The sequence below is a fragment of the Pelophylax lessonae genome (genome assembly GCF_965119305.1).
Source record: "Pelophylax lessonae genome assembly, chromosome: 2".
Classification (NCBI taxonomy): Eukaryota; Metazoa; Chordata; class Amphibia; order Anura; family Ranidae; genus Pelophylax; species Pelophylax lessonae.
This window is the reverse complement of record NC_138769.1, coordinates 435,744,095-435,766,583: the sequence shown is the minus strand read 5'-3', so window position 1 is coordinate 435,766,583 and position 22,489 is coordinate 435,744,095. Positions and strand designations below refer to the sequence as shown.

General features: G+C 39.0%; 1 protein-coding gene across 1 annotated transcript in view; it reads right to left on the bottom strand.

Moving 5' to 3' along the window:
* The window catches only part of DMD (dystrophin), a 3,625,631-nt gene that overhangs the window by 1,024,445 nt on the left and 2,578,697 nt on the right, over positions 1 to 22,489 (bottom strand). Inside the window, exon 55 of the mRNA XM_082246191.1 lies at positions 2,533 to 2,722. Within this exon, the coding sequence (XP_082102317.1) occupies positions 2,533 to 2,722 (190 nt within the window). The remainder of the gene's footprint in view (positions 1 to 2,532; positions 2,723 to 22,489) is intronic.

The window sequence follows — 22,489 nt, the reverse complement described above, 5'->3', positions numbered from 1 at the left end:
CCTTATCTTCTCTAGTTAAGCAGTGTGGCTTAGTCATTCCCCAAAACACACTGATAATATGACTCTGTTGCATGCACATGTGTTGGCAAGGACTATAATGAACTGAGAAGGAAGAAAGATCATATCATCAGTGTTTTTTCTTTACTTCAATGATCAATCATGGGTTGGGTGTAGGGAAATGATTAATGCCTAGTACACACTGTAAGTCTGTTTTTGCTGGGCTGAACAAAAAATAACTTAGTTGTTCGCTGTACTAACTAAGCAATATTAGGAGGGACACCCCCCCCCCCCGCCAGAACAAACTGGTCAGTGCTCACAGCCATTGGCTGCAAGTGCTGATCAGATGCCAATCAGCTGCTGGTTTTCCAGCATACTCATTCGACAGAAGCCGAATGTTAGGCAGGCTGCTGTACACACTGACTGAATGTCAGCTGGTTTCTTTTGAACCGGCTGATACCAGCAGATATTCGGTCAATGTATACCAGCCATTAGAGTAAAAATCCTGTTTCTCCCAGTTTGAGTTCTACTGTACAGGGGATTACAAAGAATGATATAAAGACTTGCTTTAATTACTGTCCAATTCTAAACACTGTCCCTTTCTGTGTTGACCATACATTTAATAGTAAATGTTGTGTAAATAGTGTACAACTACATCACCAATATCCACACAAATTTCAGACAAAAATGTTACCTTGTTATAAACAGCCAATAGCCCTGTCTTTGATTAAAAACATACAGTAGATCAACAGCTTAAAATGTTGTTTAAGCTAACAACATGTTAAATTGTCCAATAGTAAAGCCTATGACATACGTTGCTAAAAAGCTACATTTAGTCAGATTTAATATTGTTATATTTTCTTTTTGCACTTGGACTGTTACAATTTTTTTTTAAATCAAAGTACATAATGGTTTTAGAAGAATAGACAATTAAAGTGTTACTAAACCTAGGACCCGGCATTCACTATATCTGGTTCTCCCACATTACACAAAACATGTAAATGCAATTATATTAGTAAAACAAACTGCTAAATACCTTTTATCATCAGCAGTATATAGCAGTCTTGTGACTTCTATCAGTGTCTCTGGACAGTGCTGATTGGCCCTGTGCAGATCACATGCACTCTCCCAAGAAAAAAAAAAAAAACTCTAACAAAGCACATCAAACTGAACATGTGCAGCCTGACTCAATTTACTCTGTCCAATCCGGCCTTTTTTCTTTTGGGGGGGGGGGGGGGCAATGCAAGAAGGGGAGGATCTGTGCATACAGGGTCAAACAGGCTTTTTACACAATGCGGAGGATTAACCCCTTAGGTTCCACAGTGAGTATAACAAGCAAGCATGCAAGAAGGGGAGGATCTGTGCATACAGGGTCAAACAGGCTTTTTACACAATGCGGAGGATTAACCCCTTAGGTTCCACAGTGAGTATAACAAGCACGCTTTACTGCATATACAGACTGGTTTTATTGTTGAGGGTTTAGTAACATTTTAAGAACTAGTATTGTAATGTACTTAGAGAACATGTCTGGGCAAAATCAAGCTTCCTTTTTCTCAGTGATTAGACTGTAACACTGAATCTTTGTAGTAGGCTACAAGGTGAGAGGTTAGATGAGGTAGCTGATCTGTGTCAGACATTTGAGGATGAGTCAAAAATTGCGGATGCATCGGGAATTTACATGACTATCATTCCTGAGCCATCACCCAGTCCAGTCAAATCACCCAGGTAGATACTGATGAGGATCGTGTCTAAACAAAAATGGTGCCATCTTTATAAAGATCAAAGAAGATGAAGGTTTTTTTCAGGGGAAGTACTATGATAATGATGAGATAATAAATATCTGAAGCTGTTACACTTAGATATTACTTAGATATTACTTGGATTACATGGATGCATATATCATGAAAACATATCTTCATGTCCAGGTCCTCTTTAAATATAAAACACATATTCCACAATCAAACAGTATATAGTTAATTCTACCCAGTAACATCGAGAAACGTACACAGATTTTTGATTTTTTTTAAATACCAGATTGAATATGTCTAATTCAAGAAACAGGGCATAATGTACTCCATTTAAAGTGGAAGTAAACCCACTTATCGCTTTTAGCCAAGGAAGCTGCCATCTTGTTTAATCTTCACCTGGCTTGATGTTGCACATGTGATCAGCTATGACATCAGCCATTGGATGGTTTGACAGTTTGGTTGAGAGCACAACTGATATGACAGTTACATTCCTAGCACGTGGGAATGTAACTGTTTTTTAAACTGTTAAATCAATGGGTTTACTTTTGCTTTAATTGAAACATTTACGTGGGAATAGAAGCAACTTGAAAGAGATCTTATGACTGGAGAAGCAATTTATCTATCAAGTGCCTCCAATAATATAATTTATTTCATACTGTTGTACTGCTCCTGCCCACAGACTACACACATTTCCTTTTTTCCAAAACAGTACATAAAACAAAACAGCAAAGAACAAAGGCACTTTTTTTTCTTACATAGATAAAGTTCCACATTATTCTGTTCCTACCTGCCACTGAGTCATCAGTTCCCGAATGCCCTGTGAGTCTTCTAGCAGTCCTTCTTTATGTCTGGCATCCTGTAGCACATTAGCTGTAGTCTCCGCTTCTGTTAGCCACGCAAGAAACTTTTCCAAATCCAGGTAAAACTGCTGCAACAGTCGTAATGCTGCCTCAAGAGCACCATCCCGATCACTAACTCTGAAATATATAAAGAAGTGTATATACAGTATATAATACATAATGATTCTGCTTTCATTTATTAGGGCTCTATTATAGTAAATACCACAAATATGTTAACAGCAATAAAGGGCAGAAAAATACTAGTGTCAATTAGAAATAAGCTTTGTTGTCTCTACGTACACAAATCCTGCTGCAATTAGACCAACAGATTCTAGTTTCTGTCAAACATAAGGTGGTATTAAATCCAAACCAAAAATATAATATATTGCAGCTTACCAATCATTAGATGCAACGGCTGTATTCATTTTCTTTTTTTAGGCTTTTTTTTTCTCTGTTTTCACCTGGTGATCTGGCCAGTAACACAACTTTTGCATTAAAGTGGTGACCCCATCCTGGATGAAGGAGCACAAGAGGACCTTTGGACAGCAACATTTTTCAGTCATGATTTTTTTTTTCTATTTTGGGAATGTTTTCCTTTGATACTAAAAAGAAAATTAGGAGATATCCACTACCATTTACCACCAAATGAAAGCCCAATTTGTCCTGATAAAAACAAGGTATAATCCACCTGGATGCAAAGTAGTCATGACAATATGTAAAGTTTTACCTTCACATGTCAAAGTGGCAAACTTGTGTTTAGGCATTAACATTTTTTTACCCTTGGGCTCAAAGGGGTTAAGTCTCATCCCGGTAACTGCAAGAAAGCTTTTTTGTTGAAAAAACAACAGACTTATTAGCTTGATTACCAGATGAAAATAGAAGGAAGACAGCCTAAAAAAGAAAATTAATGCAATATAATAAATGTTTGCTTTTGAGTTTACTACTGCTTTAACATAGGTTCATAGGTTCACGGGATCTACAGTTCATTGAGGGAACCATGAGTGCCAACATGTGCTGTGACATACAGAAGCAGAGCATGATCCCCTCCCTTCAGAAACTGGGCCGCAGGGCAGAATTCCAACATGATAACAACCACAAACACACCCCCAAGATGACCACTGCCTTGCTAAAGAAGCTGAGGGTAAAGGTGATGGACTGGCCAAGCATGTCTCCAGACCCAAACCCTCTTGAGCATCTGTAATGCATCCTCAAAAGGAAGGTGGAGGAGCGCAAGGTCTCTAACTTCCACCAGCTATGTGATGTCGTCATGGAGGAGTGGAAGAGGACTCCAGTGGCAGCCTGTGAGGCTCTGGTGAACTCCATGCCCAAAAGAGTTAAGGCAGTACTGGAAAAAAATGGTGACCGCACAAATATTGACACTTTGGGCCCAATTTGGACATTTTCACTTAGGGGTGTACTCACTATTGTTGCCAGCGGTTTAGACAATAATGGCTGTGTGTTGAGTTATTTTAAGGGGACAGTAAATTTATATATGCTCTAGATGACGTTGTAGTGACAAAACTGGCTTATTGCTTCAGTACGTCACTTCCGGTAGCGGTGGTTCAGACCGGTGGAACGCGGAAACGGCACAGCCTGGCGGACCCTGCACGCTGAAAGTGAACTCCTAAACTGTGAGTGGATATAGAACCTGCTTAAACTTACATACTACATACTACGCAATTGATGCTATTTTGTATTGCAGTATCTGATGGGAACTGAGCTACCTGTTACAAGTGTGTGGTAAGCATTTGCACCTAGTGGGGATCCACGGGTGCAGTTCTCCTATACAACAGCATACAACTGAGCACCTGGTGCACTTGCACATGTTTGTACAAACAGCACAAAAGCACTTTGCATATTTTAAGATGTGATACTATATGGTTTTATGAGACGCACTATATGGTTTTATCAAACGCACTATATGCACCTTTTATGATTTTATGAATGGAACATTTACCGTTTTTACAGTTTTATGCTCACTAAAAACGCACAGCACACACATCTTTTATCTTCACATTTTAGCATTGTGGTAGCACCGACACCAACAATTTTGCACCTTATCACTTACACACTGCCTCAGAGGCAGTTTGGCGGCAGCTTACACCACCAATTAAAATAGTCCAATAAATGTACAGAAAATCCTTAGCGCTGGTATAAACCTCACCCCCTAGTAAATGTATACTGTTATACAAGCTGTACACTCACAACTTTACATTGTAGCAAAGTGTCATTTCTTCAGTGTTGTCACATGAAAAGATATAATACAACATTTACAAAAAAGTGAGGGGTGTACTCACTTTAATGAGATACTGTATGTATATTGAATTTACGACTTTTTCGCTAAATTTGATAAGCGATACATCATTTACAAAAAAAAAAAAAAAAAAAACCTCAAAGCTTAATTAAAATCACTTAGCTACAATGTAAATTCCTGGATTAAAAAGTAAGTTAAATGTAATTAAAAGTGATTATCTAAATAATTGGATTTCAAAGGCCCTAATTTCTCTTGCATTTAATGACAACAGAAGTGACAAAATTTAATTGGCACCAAATACTGTGAAAAACAGATAACATTACACAATGAATTGTGACACACAGTGGATAAGAATACACACACACGCACACACACACACATACACACACTTGTCTTTATTTCATGCAATATTTCATGATAATGTGAGTGACTCATGTGATCTCAAGATCTCAAGTAAAAATGAGAGAACATGACCATCATGACTTATTAATTACATGCTGTCACACCAGTAGAGTATCACCAATTACAAATGATTGCAAATGGGTTGTGTGTTTCTCCAAAATGAGGACTATAAAACCAAGTTCCTGCAGGTATTGAATAAGCATTCTTATGGTATCATTACTTTAATGGTAGATTACAAACAGAAGGAACAGGAGAATCCTGTGCATAATGTTCAGAACATGAAGAGCGCATTACGCAGTTAATGCCTAGATCGAATTGAACTTTACAGGTAACACATAGGGATATCAGATATATAAAATCACTTCAGTAATTTAATGCCACTTGGGGATAAATTCCTTTAAGGTGACATTTGCCCAGAAATCCAAGGGACATTAGAATAATGGGTGAATATCACCCTAAAAGCTTGCTGAATTTATTCCCAGCTGTCACAGAAGGGCAGCATCAGTGATCTGTTCCCCTCTCCCACTCCCTGGATCCTGTATCATTACAGATAGCATTAAAATACTATTAGGTCCCTTTCACACATGCTGCCCATTTGTCCATTTTTCATCCATCTGTTGAGGGATGAAAAAATGGACATAAATGCATCGCTATGGAAAAACGGATGTAAATGGATGATCATCCATTTACATCTGTTTACATCCGCATCTGTCATCATCCATTTTTTTAATTTATCAAAGCTCTATTTTTCTTCTGTTAAAAAAACGGATCAGACGAAAAACAGATGTAAACTGACAAATGGTCAGTTTTTTTATCTGTTTTTGCATTGGTAGTGGATGTAAAAAAAACTGATGAACAACTGATGAGCACTGATGAAAAAACGATGAAAAACTGATGATCACTGATGAAAAACGGATAAAAAACTGATGAAAAATGGATGAAAAACTGATGAAAAACTGATGAATATTTCATCCATTTTGACGTGACAGACCTGATGAAATGAACGGTCTGCATGTGTGAAAGGGGTCTTAACCACTTGCTGACCGCCTCCTGTACATTTACTGCGGCACGGAGCCGCTTACAGGCAAAGTGAAGTAGTACTACGTCGCTTGCAAAGAGCCTGTAGGGGGCAACCGCGTGCCCCTGCTCGTTCCCTGCTTAACCAGCGTGTGTCACCGGCGGCTCTGATGTCCGCCGGCCACTCGTGATCTTCCTCAAAAGTGGGAGAAAGACAGACGGCTGATGTAAGCACATCCATCTGTCATTCTCCCTGAAGTAATGACAGATCCTGCTATACGATCCTGCTATGTAGGATCATATGTCTCTGTGATTACTTCACTAGCCATGCCCCCTAACAGTTAGAATCATGCCCCTAGGGACACACTTAACCCATTGATCACCAATAAAGTTAACCACTTCCCTGCCAGTGTCATTTTTACAGTAACAGTGCATATTTATAGCACTGATTACTGTAGTAATGTCACTGGAACCCCCAAAAGTGTTAAAAATGTCAGTCAGGGGTCCGATTTCTCCGTCACAATGTCGCAGTCCAGCAAAAAAAATAGCAGATAGCCGCCATTACTAGTTAAAAAAAAATATAAAAATTACAAATCTTTCCCGTAATTAGTAAACACAATAACTTTTGTGCAAACCAATAAAAATACGCTTATTGTGATCTTTTTTTACCAAAAATATGTAGCAGAAAACAAATTTGCCTAAAATGTTAAAAAAATTTAGATTTTCATATAAAAAATTTGAAAAATATTGTTATTTTTTTCAAAATTGAGGCTCATTTTTTTTGTTTATAGCGCAAAAAAATAAAATTTGCACAGGTGATCAAATACCACCAAAAGAAAGCTCAATTTCATTTGGGTACAGTGTTGCACAACTGCGCAATTGTCCATTAAAGTCACACAGTGCCGAATCTCAAAATAGGGCCTGGTCTTTGAGCAGCCAAATCCTCCGGGGCTTAAGTGGTTAATGATATCACTGTTTTATCCTGAAGAAGCAGACCAAGTCTGTGAAACAGGTTGAGATGGGATGCCATTCCACCATTACCCATGATTCAGAAAAATGTACACTATGACATCATACCTTTGGTAGAATGATGTAGCAAGTACTTGCTTAGAGAATGGTGCATGGCATACTCCTTGGGGTGGAAATGTGTACTTTAATAACAAATGTTTTTTTTTTCTCTTTCTGTATTTTCCTTGTGTTGTGAATGTGGTATCAATTAGACCCTTACTTTTTCATATGCAGTTAATGCCTACAATCAAAATACAGCAATTTAAAGATAAAGTATAGAAACAGGTGCAGAGAAATTGTATGAAGATACAGATTTGGAAATGGCAGAAATAAAAACCCAATAAAGATGATCAGGTTTATAACATGGACAGATGGAGGTGCCAAGTGAAAATCAAGAATCTTGCACCATTTTGCATGCTCAAGTTTTAGTAAATCCCCCCAACAGGCTCTTTTGAATTGTATGCAGTGCTCAGCTATGACAAAAGGGAAGAGTTTTAATCATCACCAAAGGGGATATAGAATTCCCATTAGATATTACCTAATGTGTCAATTCACCTATATCATATACTGTATATTAGGTGTCCATGTGGTTTTTGTTCTGTGAGAGACCACACAGAAATGTAAAATACAGCATTGTGAGGCATAAATATGTAATTAGAGAAAAGAGGGGAGAGTACCATTGGTAAGACATTTTCTTGAAAGAGTCTATGCTGGGGGTGATTTACTAAAACTGGATATTACAAAACCTGGTGCAGCTCTGCAAATAAAACCAATCAGCTTCCAGTTTTTTCTGTCAAAGCTTAATTGAACAAGCTGAAGTTAGAAACTGATTGGCTACCATGCACAGCTGCACCAGTATTTACACTCTTCCAGTTTTAGTAAATCAACTCCAGTGTGAACTCTTTCATGTGAAGTGTACACATAATTTGAACACAGATTCTCGGGGTAAAATGCAAATTTTTATTTACATTTCCCTTTTGTAAACGTTGAGTTGATTTTTACTATTAGTATATTTAAATCTGTAGGTATTAATATGGGCATATGTCTTCTGGATCCACTCTGAGGCATATAAGCAGTGCAAAAGGAGCATGTTAAAAGGTAATTTTAGAGAGGTAATGTCAGTTCTTGTTAGCACACATGTAAGATAACTGGTGTAAGGTGGTGAAAATTTGACAAAAGGCTTGAGGAAGGGCTGAGTAAATGACCTGAAACTGTTGTCCAAAACGAGAGTTGAAAATTTTACTGAGAAAAATGTTTATAAACCAGTCAGGCGGGCTTGAATCACAGCCTAACATACAAATCAAAAGTGATTTGAGAGGGACTTGGAATTCAATGCAATAATGAAGAAATTTAGAGCAAAACATATCCTTATGCAGCACAGTAAAAATAAACCATGGGATTGACAGTTTCTGTTGCCCCCCACCCTTTCTCAAGCTCAAAGTTAAACATATATCCAAGTGCAATGCTATGTGTTTTCTATGCCAGGTGTTGGTTCAAATAATTCACAACTGCATATTATATAGAGTTCTGTAAGAAGCAATCATATGTGACAACCCTAAAAAAATTAATCTACAAGAATTTAAATAAAGTGCTCAATGTGCTGATGAAAGAATTGTAAGTAATGATGGTTGGTGCATGTGTAGGTATAAACCACATATACTTTTAAAATGCAAATATGAAACAATAAATAAATTCTCTTAACATATATGCTAAAAGTGCAAATCACCAACTAATATAGTGCAATTCATAAATAGAGGAAATAAATAACATATGTAAAGTCCAATAACAATAAAAAGTCCCAAAGTGCAATAGCCAGCAAGTAGCCAGTGAAAGTCATTTGATTGAGAAACAACCCGAAATGGTGCGCACCGTCATCCCAGGGATCTACCGTTTCATACAGTGCCTGTTTTTATTACACAAAATGTGAGTTTTTTTCTTTCTTGAGACAAATAAATCTACTGTTTAAGCAATATTACGCTATTGGGATTCCTTCTTTCCTTCTTATATGGTGACCATCCGGTGAGATTGCATAGGGGAGCCTGCATCGGCTGTCATTTCCACCCACAGCATTTGACCCTTACGCTATAAAGTCTGAGGGTCCACACTGTCCGGTAAGTGTCAACTACCTAGGGCAGAGGAGTTAATCACCACCATCGCACCATTGCAGCATGCATATAATTTCCAGCACTTGAGCACCATTTCGGGTTGTTTCTCAATCAAACGACTTTCACTGGCTACTTGCTGGCTATTGCACTTTGGGACTTTTTATTGTTATTGGACTTTACATATGTTATTTATTTCCTCTATTTATGAATTGCACTATATTAGTTGGTGATTTGCACTTTTAGCATATATGTTAAGAGAATTTATTTATTGTTTCATATTTGCATTTTAAAAGTATATGTGGTTTATACCTACACATGCACCAACCATCATTACTTACAATTCTTTCATCAGCACATTGAGCACTTTATAAGTATAGTACACCCAATCTGCGCTGTTCTTTTCATACTTACACTTTTCAAAATCATTTTGATTTTATGCACAGCAGCATTTTTGGATATATCTCACGTTCACTGTAGCGCAGCATTGATTTCCTTTTTATCACAAGAATTTAAATAAAACTTGTTGGGACAGAAATATGGTAGCTGGTATTAATGAATTGTCTAACTGTGTTGAACTCATGGCATCACATTATGGCATCAACAAGTTGGGAAAGAAGAAGGAAGATAACAGGGATCCCTCTAGAAGTCTATTCTGATCTGTTGGGATTGTGGAATGGCCAGGGTCCAATAAATCTTTTGTAGGAACGACTTGCTTCTATCAATGTGTGTTCTCTTTCTCCAGCGATTACATGAGTTCAAGACAAAAATCTTCAATTATGACTTCTGGCAAATAAGACACTGGGGTCAATTTACTAAATGCAAATAGGCTGGTCACTTTGCAGGGAAATTTTAACTTTGCAGGAGAATTTTCGTTTAGCATAGTAAACATGGTAAAAATGCACTTTACAAAGAACACCCAATCTCGTGCAAGGGGGAAAAAAATAACTATAGTGCTTGCACATAATTGGATGATGGAAGTTAGCACCTCATTTACCTAATTCACTGCATAAAGGGAAAAGTAACTTTGCTAAGTGAACAGCCTATTTGTCTTTAATAGAGCGCCGCCACAAAATCAGTAGGTATCCTTGTCTTCAGTTACAGTGTAGACGCATTCAGACTGAATATAAACAAAACAATGTATAGATTAACATGTGCGTTTGGTACCACTCACCTTGCTTTTTGCACTGGTCCAAATCATTTGGTGGAGGGAGGAGTATGGTGCGGGGTTGTTTTTCAGGGGCTGGACTTGACCCCTTAGTTCCAGTGAAGGGAACTCTTAAGGCGTCAGCATACCAAGACATTTTGGACAATTTCATGCTCCCCTTCCTGTTCCAACATGACTGTGCACCAGTGCACAAAGCAAGGTCCGTAAGGACACATCCAAATAATAAGCTATTGTGTGTAATTTTTGTCACCAAAGATATTATAAGAATACTGTGAATATGTTACACCCAGAACATGCCAAGAGAAGTATATTTTCTACTTTGTTTATGTAATTGCCAGTAACTATCAATAATGGACAGGGAGCACATATAACCCACCATGCAGTAATTTTCTGACAACTGCATATTTACTTTGCTATACATCTAAAGAAACAGGATAAAATACCAGTTATCACGACATTGCTATCGGTAACTCCGTAAAATGTGTTGTGGTAGGAACAGAGGCAAGCACACCCAAAAAAGAGTCTGTAAATAAAGCGATCAGCCCTATACCCTGTCTCTTAACCGCATTGCTGCATTTTGATTTACTGTATCTAGTGCATCTATGTAAAATAAGAATTACAGAAATGTATTTTGCATTTGAATATGTCATATACAAGGGCATGGCACACAAGTGGCTTAAAGAGCTTCTGAATATGTTGACTGACATTTTTAGAACACGCTCATTTTAAAAGTTAAGTCAAAGACACCCATTTTAGTTCCCTGTAAGTTATTCACAGAAACATATGACCATGTATAACAAGTATCTTTAACGGCAAAATACATACATTCACATACACATATTGTAACAAAAAGGTCAGCAATAATTTGTGAGTTAAGGTTTGGCTAAACATGACTTGCTCATTAATACGAAGGGCATGCTACAAATTATCCTGCATTCACAGTATGTGGTGCTCATTAAGCAGTATTAGGAAATCTAAACATACACAACATTGCTGCTTCAGCTGATAAATTGAAAAGTCCTTTGCATAGTAATATGTAAACTTTAATGAAACAGTTTTGATTCTTTGTTCAACATCATTTTTAAATACAGTAAATACAGATATTTTCCTTTTTCTCTAAGCGGTTACCCGTTTTAAACAAAGCCTAGTTAATAGTTATTAATTTTGAAACATGTATTAGCATCAACAATAAAGTCATTGTATACCTCTGATTATGTGAAATATGTTATGAGTTGAACTGATAACTCCTGCAGCTGTAAAAAGCCAAAATATTACCTCTCCTTTTACTCTACACAATATTCATAATACATTTACATTGCTTTGTACATGGCTAGGATCTGACCAAAAGAACAATGGTTTTCTAAGAGGTTAAAAATACTATCTGTCAAGGCACAGGTTATGTCTGAGTAAAAGGTAATTTTAGCTAAAGGGGGAGAAGGAAAAAGAAGCCAGCATCCTTGAGAAAACAATAATGAGTGTCTCATTAGCCCCTTCGCTCCTACCTGCACCTGCATCTCCCCCATGGTCCCCACATTTCTGTTGCTTAAAAGTCTAAATGAATTATTTTACATTTCCTGTGCTTCATTTCAGGAATATAAGTTTTGCAACTCAAAGATATATAGGAGGGCATTGTAAGAGTACCAGCTCCTAGTTCAATGGTATAACCACTGCAAATACAATCTTCCTCCTTAGCAACATGTGTTGCTTGAAATGTAAAGGGAAAATAGAATACTGTATATTTTTTAGTGAACATATATTTTAATTAGTTATTGCAGTTTTAACTTTAATGTTTTCCTGTCACTTTTACATTTTTATTTTTACATTTTTTCAAATATAGATATTTGTAGAGCTTACTACAACAAAGCAGCCTAACTATTTAGCAACTGTTGAGATACTGTATAATATCAACCAAAAACAAAAGATTACTTGCAGACTTACACTGTCAGAAGGAGCACTAAAGCACAACCATTGAGTGTACATGGCCCACTAGTACTTGATGTGTCTTGGGAGTCTTTAAGAAGATAAAAAAGTCTCCCAATGTGCTAAATAACCATAAAAAACTGTCTGTGCATCTATATTTCTACAGGGAATAGCAGGCTAGCACTAGGATAAGTGATTACCACTTCTACAAGATATGCACAAATACACAAAGAAGAAAATTAAAATTCCTTGGCTCAAAAGAGTTACTAACACGTGACTTGCTTGAAACACTCAGCACTACTATATATGAGCACGCAGTATTAAAAAATGAATACTACATGAGATTATTTATACTATATAGGTTTTTGCTGCATATGAATACCTTATCTTGTTTTGTATTTTGTATTCTTTTGCAAAACTTTAATAAAGAATCATTGTAAAAAGATTATACACTAAATACTACAATGATTAAACACCAAAACATTTAAATCATGTGAAGAAAATAAATGTGTGAATACAATAAAAAAACGTTATGATGTGCATGCATTATTAAGTTGAAACTTTTACTAGACCCCAGTATGAAGTGAAAGAATAATCAATGTCCAAATTTAAAGTGTAGTAAAAAAAAGGCAAACAATTTATATATAATGCCCCAATTTATTCAACATATATGCATTTCAACTGTGTAATTTCCTTGTGCATCCAGGTTCTACCTGTGATATGCCCTTCCACCTCATGACACTCCAAACTGTTCCACTTAGGTATTGATATCTAGCTATGTGAGGTCTGTAATAGCTTATGTACAAGTGTGACCATCCAGCCTACTGCATCACGGTAAAAGAAATACCCAGGGTTAGTGAACAAATGGTCACATGGGTTAACAGAATAACATTGTATTGTGGGGGCATTACTGCTGTCAACTAAATACATTCATAGTTATTATCAGGATTGATAACATGTTACTTCATTATCTTTTTCATGTGCATTTTATTGATATTTGCAGAATTCCATTTAGGTTATACAGAAAGCGCTATAGAAGTCTTTGTGGAAGACTGTGGAAGGTTTTTTTTTATTAGCTCTGCTTACCCATGAGACTGTTTGTTCACTAACTCTGGACAGGGATAGTAATAGGGAAGAGACAGATAGAAGGGTACTGTGGCTGATTGATGGTGGAGTTGCTGTGTCTGATAGGGGGAGATGCTGTGACTGGCGAGGAGTGTTTTGGTGACTGATGAGAGAAGTTCTCTGAATGATTGTGTAAATGCTTTGACTGATTGGGGAGGTGCTGTGACTGTTAAAATCAGAAAAACCCTCTTCCCATTAATCCCTAGATACCAAGAAATACATTTGATTTGCTAGATAACTGTGCTTCCTGTACAAAAATAAAAAACGTCCAAAAGCAAGTACAATGATATTATTTTAACAAAACCTGAAAAATTACTGCGGTAGTGCTAATTATTTGTCTGTACAAACCCCACTTGATCTCAACTTTAATAGTAAATTATTGTTTTACACAAAAGAAATTATTTTTCTTTGTTGGGTCATAATGAAATGTTCTAATAGCAAACTTCTGAAAACAACTGTTGTACACACATTTACCCTATATGCACAAAGTTGGCCACCACTGGCATAAATGGTACAAATATCATAATTATACACTCACAGGATTTACTGGATTTTTATTAGGATTTACTATGTGCTTGTCATGCATATGCTTATGTATGCACTAGTGTAAACACTAAAATCACTAATAAATGTGGAGTGTACACTCCATGCAAGTATGACAGTTAAGTGCAGGTGTACCTAAAAAACATGAGAATTGTGTGGAAGATGATTGGCTATGCAAATAAAGGCACTGTCCTCGAAATATATATATTGAATTGGTAAAGACCCAGGTATGGTAGTGACAGCTAAGGAAAAGGGGAGTAGGAACACTGCAAGGGGTAGAAACTACCACATCCGGATGTTGGGGATTTAAATGTGCCACACAATTTTATCCAGTTAAAAAGTTATTTTCGGGCTCCAGATGTCAAATCTTCTTGTTATAATTCCAAGTTCTATTCTTGCCTAATTTGGGTTTTTGGGTGTTCATGACCACCTTGGGGTATTCTTACTCCCCATTTCTTCTTTTGCACAATATAAACCACATTTAAAAACAATTTTCAGATCTTGTAACTCAAACACAGAAGAATTACTGCCTCTCACGAGAGATATATAAAAAGGACAATGAGTGTTTTAATTCTCCATCACATAAACTGAAATTATAGCAATGAACCGAGCCACAGTAGAAAACACAATCCAGAAGAATGGTCAGGATAGAAGCCAAGGTCAGAGTCTAATAAACAACTTTAAAAAAAACAAGCAAAATATGATCTACAAAGAAAGTAAAATTTAGAAAAGAACAAAACAAGACTTGTGCTGCAATGGGCCTCATGCGACACTCTGTAATAAAGAACATTGAAGGAGCAGTTACTGTGAAATGTGGCTGTACTTTTTGAGTACATGTCCAGTTGGTCAAATAAAATAGTTTGCAGGAGCTTTCAGCTTTCCTCAGACTTTGAAGGTTTGCAAATCTGGAAAAAATCTGTCAAGCTCAAAGAGTCTGGTTTGGTGATTTGGGAATTGCAATAATGTAGTCTATGTTATACTGATATGCATTGCTTTTTAATAACTTTGGGATCATGATTCGGGGATTTCACCTTGAATGAGTTTACATGTTCCTGCAGCAGAAACTGTTCAGTGGTTAGATCATGAATGTATATCTGATAATCATCTCATGCCTATGACTGAAAAGAACAGCACTAGAATTGAATGAGAAGGCTTAATGAGTTAGGCAGAGGCTTGTGTAGTATCCATAGCTTGCCTGTTATAGCATGCAGAAGGGTTGTTATGGGACCTACAATAAAACTGCTGTATTTCTCTCTAAAATATTGACATCTCTGTGTTCACTACAATAAACAATAAAAAAATCTAATATTAGTTTTCAAGATGACTATAGCTTGTTTTGATTTGCCACAGTTGTCTACAATGTTCTTATCAATATGTTATAATATTGTGGAAATGTAACCTAATTTAATATGAACATGAAAGTGTCACAATTCTTTTGGCAATTAAATGTATTAATAATTCACAATTGTAAAATTAATACTATATTAGGGCTCCAGCAATACAATACTGAGTACGGTGATTATACAAAATGTATAAAGAAAGAATCTCAGTGTTTGCTCAAATGTTACTATTTTCTGTGTACACACACATTTTTTTTTTATCTTTTAACTAGCTGTGACTATGCGCATACAGGAGGTCTACTTTATATAAAAACCTGAATTAAAAACAACCATCCCTCTTGTCAGTTCAAGGCCTACATCCTTGATTGCATTTGACACAATAATCATCATCATATCTTAAGACTGAAATCAGCTTGACAGAACTCAACTCGTGTCTGCTTCTTCCAATTACCTGAAAATTGCAGCCCAGCTTATCTCGCAGGAAATAAGTTTGCATTTACAATTCCACTGAGGTGCAAAAGTGATGCAGTAGATGTAGCAATTTAACTTGCTAACTTATACAATAACTATTTCTTTTAAATTCACTCATCTCTAGTGAATGCCTTTTGACACAGCTGAAATTCCTAAGCTGCACTCTGTTTTGACTTTCAAAGGATTACACAGATTGTGCAGAAACAATATTGGATTCTGATTTAGAAAGATAGCTGAAGTAATGTTTATGTTTCAGCAGTATGTATGAAAACTCAGCAATGCTTTTTATACATGCAAGTCATTTTAGGAAATGCTTAGCTATAATATCATTCCTGATGAAACCGACCAAGTGTTGAAGCAGCAGAGATAGTCACATGATATCTGACCTTCTGCATATAGTTTGCCTCTTTAAACAGATTTCTTATAATACCCTATTATGAAAAGTGCAGACCAATCTCCCTATCAGTGACATAAAACCTGACAGAGGTTCTAATCCTTTCCTGCTAAATCTATCCACCAGGCCACATAAGATCTGTTTGTGTGCCCCTCCTTTTGCAGTGAGTCTGAGCAAATGGTCCATTTGTCACTTTGCAGATGTACATTTGAATCTGTAGTAAATTAATGGCTCAATACTAATAGGAAAAATGTGGTGTAAGTTACTAATGGTAATGATCTTATATTCATGAGGATTTTACAAAAGTCACACTGCCAATTTTCTTTACTTTTATACAAAAAAATTGTGCTGTGAAAAAGGTTTCCATAAAATATTCATAATTTTTGAGTCTATGGATTTTCTACACAGGGTAATAAGCGATAAAAAAAGTTCATAAGCAGTGCTTGATAGGAAGAAGTTTCCACCACCTTCAGGGCTTATGATAGCACACATCACCGCAATGTGATCTCCCAATCTCCTTACCAAATAGAAGATAATCAGAGGCATAAAGCATGTGTAGGCAGGGGATTTTCCAAATCAGTCCCAGATGCAGCAATGAACAATCATCAGGGATAGTGCACTCTGAACTTCTCCTCCAGCTCACAGCTCAGATGTAGAACGAAATAAACAAAGGAGATCTCATGGTATTTTCAATCAACTTCCATAATTTATTGCAAACATACTTACAAGAAGTACGTGAATTACAGGCAGTAAAACGGTTCAAAAATCCGGGGTCATTTAGCATGAGTGTGTCAGCGTGCCCACCACTGGGCTTTTTTTTTCTTTTACTAAATAAGACCAAAATGGGTCCTGATAGGCACTGATAGGTGGCACTGATGGGCACTGATGAGGCAGCATCGGTGGTCACTGATGAGGAGGCACTGATGAAGCTGCACTAATAGACTTCACTGATGGGCACTGGTAGGGGGCATTAATGGGCATTAATAGGCAGCACTGAAGGGCACTAATAGGTGACACTGTTAGGCAGCACTTATGGGCACTGATGGACACTGAAAGGCACTGGTAGACTGCACTGATTGACACTGATAGGCAGAGCTGACAGGTGACACTGATAAGGAGGCACTGATGGGCACGAATGGGCAGCACTGAAGGGCACTGGTTGTCAGCACTGATGAGCACTGATTGTCAGCACTGGTGGGCACTGATTGGCAGTACTGGTGGGCACTGATTGACAGCACTGGTGGGCATTGTTTAGACTGTACTGATAATCAGGACACAATTAACACAAGCCGGTTATCAGCTCTCTATTTCTCTCCTCACGCTGTCAGCTGATCACATGGTAAGGGGTCAGCAATCACAGAGTGTGCAGCCTGCGGTATGCGGGGGGGTGATCATAGAAGAACATCCATGGGCGCCCTCTTAGGAAAGTAATGCCCACGCTGTAGCCATCTTTCGGCTATAGCACGGGCAGAAACTGACTAAACAAGCTGCAGTTAGAAACCGATTGGCTACCAAGCACAGCTGCACCAGATTTTGCAGTCTCCAGTTTTATAATACCATCCCCAATGTGTGGTTGCCAGTGGGGTACACAAATTATTTAAAATAATTATTTCTGTTTTGACAAAAGAGGCCTCGATGTTATTAGAAAATTTATAGTGCAAAAGAATACACAGGCTACCATTGCTTCTTCTGAAAATGCTAGTTGCCTTTCTGTCTCTAATTTAAACACATCTTACTGTCCTAGAACAATAACGATGGACTAAGTGTGCAAGGAACAGACTTGTATAAAGTACTCAAAATTTCTACTTGAGTAAAAGTACAAGTGCTCGATCAAAAAGTTACTTAAGTAGAAGTGGAAGTGCTCGCAGAAAAAGTTACTTAAGTGGAAGTACTAAAGTATTCAACATTTTTTTTACTTAAGTATTGCAAGTAGTTTTTTCAAAAAAATTGCTACTTAAGTACTAAAAGTAAAAAGTACCAGTAGTTTTGAAAAAAAAATTCTACTTAAGTACTGAAAGTAGAAGTAGAAGTACTGTGTTATGTAGTTATTAAAGAAAGAAGTCAAAAGTTTGAACATCATATTGTTTTTTATTATTTCAAATGATTTATTCAAATGATTAACCTAAAGGACAATCACAATTCCTTAGGCTGTAACTTTTTGTAAACAAAAAACAGATAAAGTATGTCCCTCCCTTCCCCTTTTAAAGCATCCCTCCTTCTCTTCCCTGCCTGTTTTTTTTCTCCACAGCTTATTGGTGCGCAAAATCATATATAAACCAATGTGATATACAACAATATATTCCAATAATGAAATAAAGGAAGAGTGTATGAAATCTAAGTCAATAAAAAGTTCAAAATATTGTGAATCTTCAAATATATATACTGTATGTGACAAAACAAGATGAATATAATTTCATATCTGCTGTTAATGGGAAAGAACCTCCCAACCAGGGCCGGCCTTAGGTGTTCAAGCGCCCTGTGCGAGCTGATCCTGTGGCAGCCCACCAGCGCCCTGCACATTTTTTCTTGCACTTCATTTGACTTTTCTTTTTTATGATCACTACAAACTTAGCCCCCCTTACATTAGAGACCCCCCTTACATCAGAGACCCCCCAACGGAGCCCCCTTACAACAGAAACCCCCCGCAGAGGCCCCACTTACATCAGAGACCCCCCACACAGAGCACCCTTACAGCAGAGACCCCCCAGCCCCCACAAAGAGCCCCCTTTACATCAGAGACCCCCCACACAGAGCCCCCCTTACATAAAAGACCCCCCACACAGAGCCCCCTTACATCAGAGACCCCCATAAAGAGCCCCCTTTACATCAGAGACCCCCCACACACACAGAGCTCCCCTTACATCAGAGACCCCCCCACAGAGCCCCCTTACATCAGAGCCCCCCACACAAAGCCCCCCTTACATCAGAGACCCCAACACAGAGCCACCTTACATCAGAGACCATCCCCACACAAAGCCCCCTTACTTTAGAGACCCCTCACACAAAGCCCCCCTTACATCAGAGACCCCAACACAGAGCCCCCTTACATCAGAGACCATCCCCACAGAGCCCCCCTTACATCAGAGCCCCCCACAGAGCTCCCCTTACATCAGAGCCCCTCCACACAGAGCCCCCCACATCAGAGCCCTCCCACACAGAGTCCCCCTTACATCAGAGACCCCCCCACACAGAGCCCCCTTACATCAGAGACCCCCACACATCAGAGACCCCCCACACAGAGACCCCTTACATCAGAGACCCCCTCACAGAGCCCCCTTACACCAGAGACCCCCCACACAGAGCCCCCTTACATCAAAGACCCCCCACACAGCGCCCCCTTACATCAGAGCCCCCTTACATCAAAGACCCCCCACACAAAGCCCCCTTTACATCAGAGACCCCCCACACAGAGCCCCCCTTACATCAGAGACCCCCCACACAAAGCCCCCTTACTTTAGAGACCCCTCAAACAAAGCCCCCCTTACATCCAGAGACCCCAACACAGAGCCCCCTTACATCAGAGACCATCCCTACAGAGCCCCCTTACATCAGAGCCCCCCCCATAGAGCCCCGCACAGAGCTCTCCCTACATCAGAGCCCCTCCACACAGAGCTCCCCTTACATCAGAGCCCTCCCACACAGAGCCCCCCTTACATCAGAGACCCCCCTTACATCAGAGACCCCCCACACAGAGCCCCCTTACATCAGAGACCGCCCACACAAAGCCCCCCCTTACATCAGAGACCCCCCATGTTTCCCTTAACCAAGATGGCTGCTAGTGCCTCGATCGCACTGTGCATGCGCACGTGCCTCTACTACGTGGCCGCCGGAATCCCCACCTCCCAGCGCTGAGACGTCAGCGAATGGAGACAAGGAGGGGAGGAGCGGAGTGGCCGAAGGCCGCCACACATGCAGAGAGCCGAGAGGCGCATGTGGGAGCACTCCACGCCAGCCCAGCGGAAGCCTGGAGCGGAACAACGCTACCCAAATGGCCAGAGACCAGGTACCCATGAAAAAGGGGGGTATCTTTACCTTTGCCTTCCTATAGAAAAGGGGAGGGGAGGGGGGAAGGCAGAATAGGGAGGATAATTGAAAGAGTAGGAGAGAGCAGTAAGGAGGGAAACCAAACAAAAAAGAAAAAGGGAAAGGCAGAAAAGTAACGAGTACTTTTGCAGCACAAAAAAAAAATATCGGAGTAGAAGTATCGAAATCATCGAAAAAATGTAGTGAAGTAAAAGTAGAAGTAGGAGAAAAAAATTCTACTCTAGGAAAGTACACATACTGCATTTCGGTACTTAAGTACAGTACTTAAGTAGTTCTACTTCGTTACTATACATCTCTGGCAAGGAAGATACCAAACCACCAAAAGTACAACATATTAAACACAAATTTCATTTAATTCACGCTCATTCAAAGTCAATGCGTTTTGAGGGCTTAAAAGTTCTCCTTTTATCAGGGCTTCAGCCACCCTCCAGAGAAAGCTGCTGAAGGAATATTATTCTCTCTATACTGCTTAAGACTTTAGATGCATACTTGTTCTGAGACAGTGTCTAAGGAAGTATTGAAGCCATTGAATCAGCATGACAGCCAGGCTACTGTCCTGGAAAAGGACAGCAATGGAAGACTACTTGTATGTCTTACGTTCTTACTTTAAATAAAGACCAATAAACCATCAACTCTTCATATTTGCCAAATCTGCTCTCCTAGACCTTAGAGATGGTATTCACAGGTTCAGCATTATTAACTGGTATCTATTTTCCTGCTCATCTCATAGTCTGATTCCCAAATGTAACATAACTTCCCACTCTCTTTCTCAAAAAGCTAAAGCCCCAACTTTATAAAGCAATGCCATGCAAAAAATTCCCCCTGCTGACAGACTGGCTCAATTTATCTACCATTTTTAATTAAAGATAAAAATGGCATGCACATTTTTCATTCACCTTGTCTTTTCTTATTTCACTTTAATTATCTAGTCTTCATTACTCTTTCTCCACCACCCTCCCGTTTCTATACAGCAATATAACAATGCAGATTGTGTGCAAGATGAAGAAGCTACGAAAGATCTGTGGGAGTACCATTAGCCAATACATTAAACTTAACTCATTTACCTCTTCAAGGAGCATTTATTTTTACGAGCAATGGAAAATTCACAAGTTAAAGAAAAAAAAAAGGGACAGAGAATTTAAAGAGTGGGTTGCATCGAAAGGAAAATGTATAGAATCTGTTCTTATGCTTAAAATTAGGGTTGAGCGGACACCTAGATGTCCGTGTTCGACGGGTTCGGCCGAACTTTAAAAAAAAGTCCTGGTCCGTGTCCCGGACTTTTACCGAACTTTTCCCGGACACCGAACCCCATTGAAGTCAATGGGGACCCGAACTTTAAGGCACTAAAATGGCTCTAAAACACCAAAGGAAAGGGCTAGAGTGCTGCAAATGGCAGCAAAACGTAATTAAGAGCATGGCAAGTGCTCTGCAAACAAATGTGGATAGGGAAATAACTTAAAACAACAAAAAAAAACAGAAAAATAAAACAATGTTCTTCTTCATCTCTGAAGGACGAGGCCCATATGGAGTAGGAGGGAGGTTGAGGTGGTGGTGGATGTGGCGGTGACATAGGCGTGCGCACAGGGTGTGCTGGGTGTGCCTGGGCACACCCTAATCACCTAGGGCACATAGCATTGCCAGTGGGGAGATGGGAAAGATCTCCCTGGGACCTGCTCTGCTCTATTTCTCCTTGCCTACAGGTACATGGCCCCGATACATTACTCTCCCTGCTGGCAAACACATGCATGTGTATTTCAACTTTGGGGTGCACACCTTAATGCAATAGGCTGCGCACACCTATGGGCGGTGTAGGTGGAAGCGGCGGTGGAGGAGGACCAGGGCCGGATTAACAGCATCATGGGCTTGGTGCTGAGGATTTTGAAGGGCCTTAAGGGCCGTGCCTTGCCATGCACCCAGAGGAGGAAGGGTGCAGCCATGCATGCCTAATTCAACATGGGATGCTGTCTCTGAAGCCCATAAACACATCCATGCATCGCCAACTGTCCCTCCTTGTCCGGCCTTCACGCTGTGTGGGGAGGTTCTGAGGGTGCTGCCTGGGGAAGCGAGCATAGAAGCCAGACTTCTGTGTTTACAAGTGACAGAAGAGCGGTAACAGT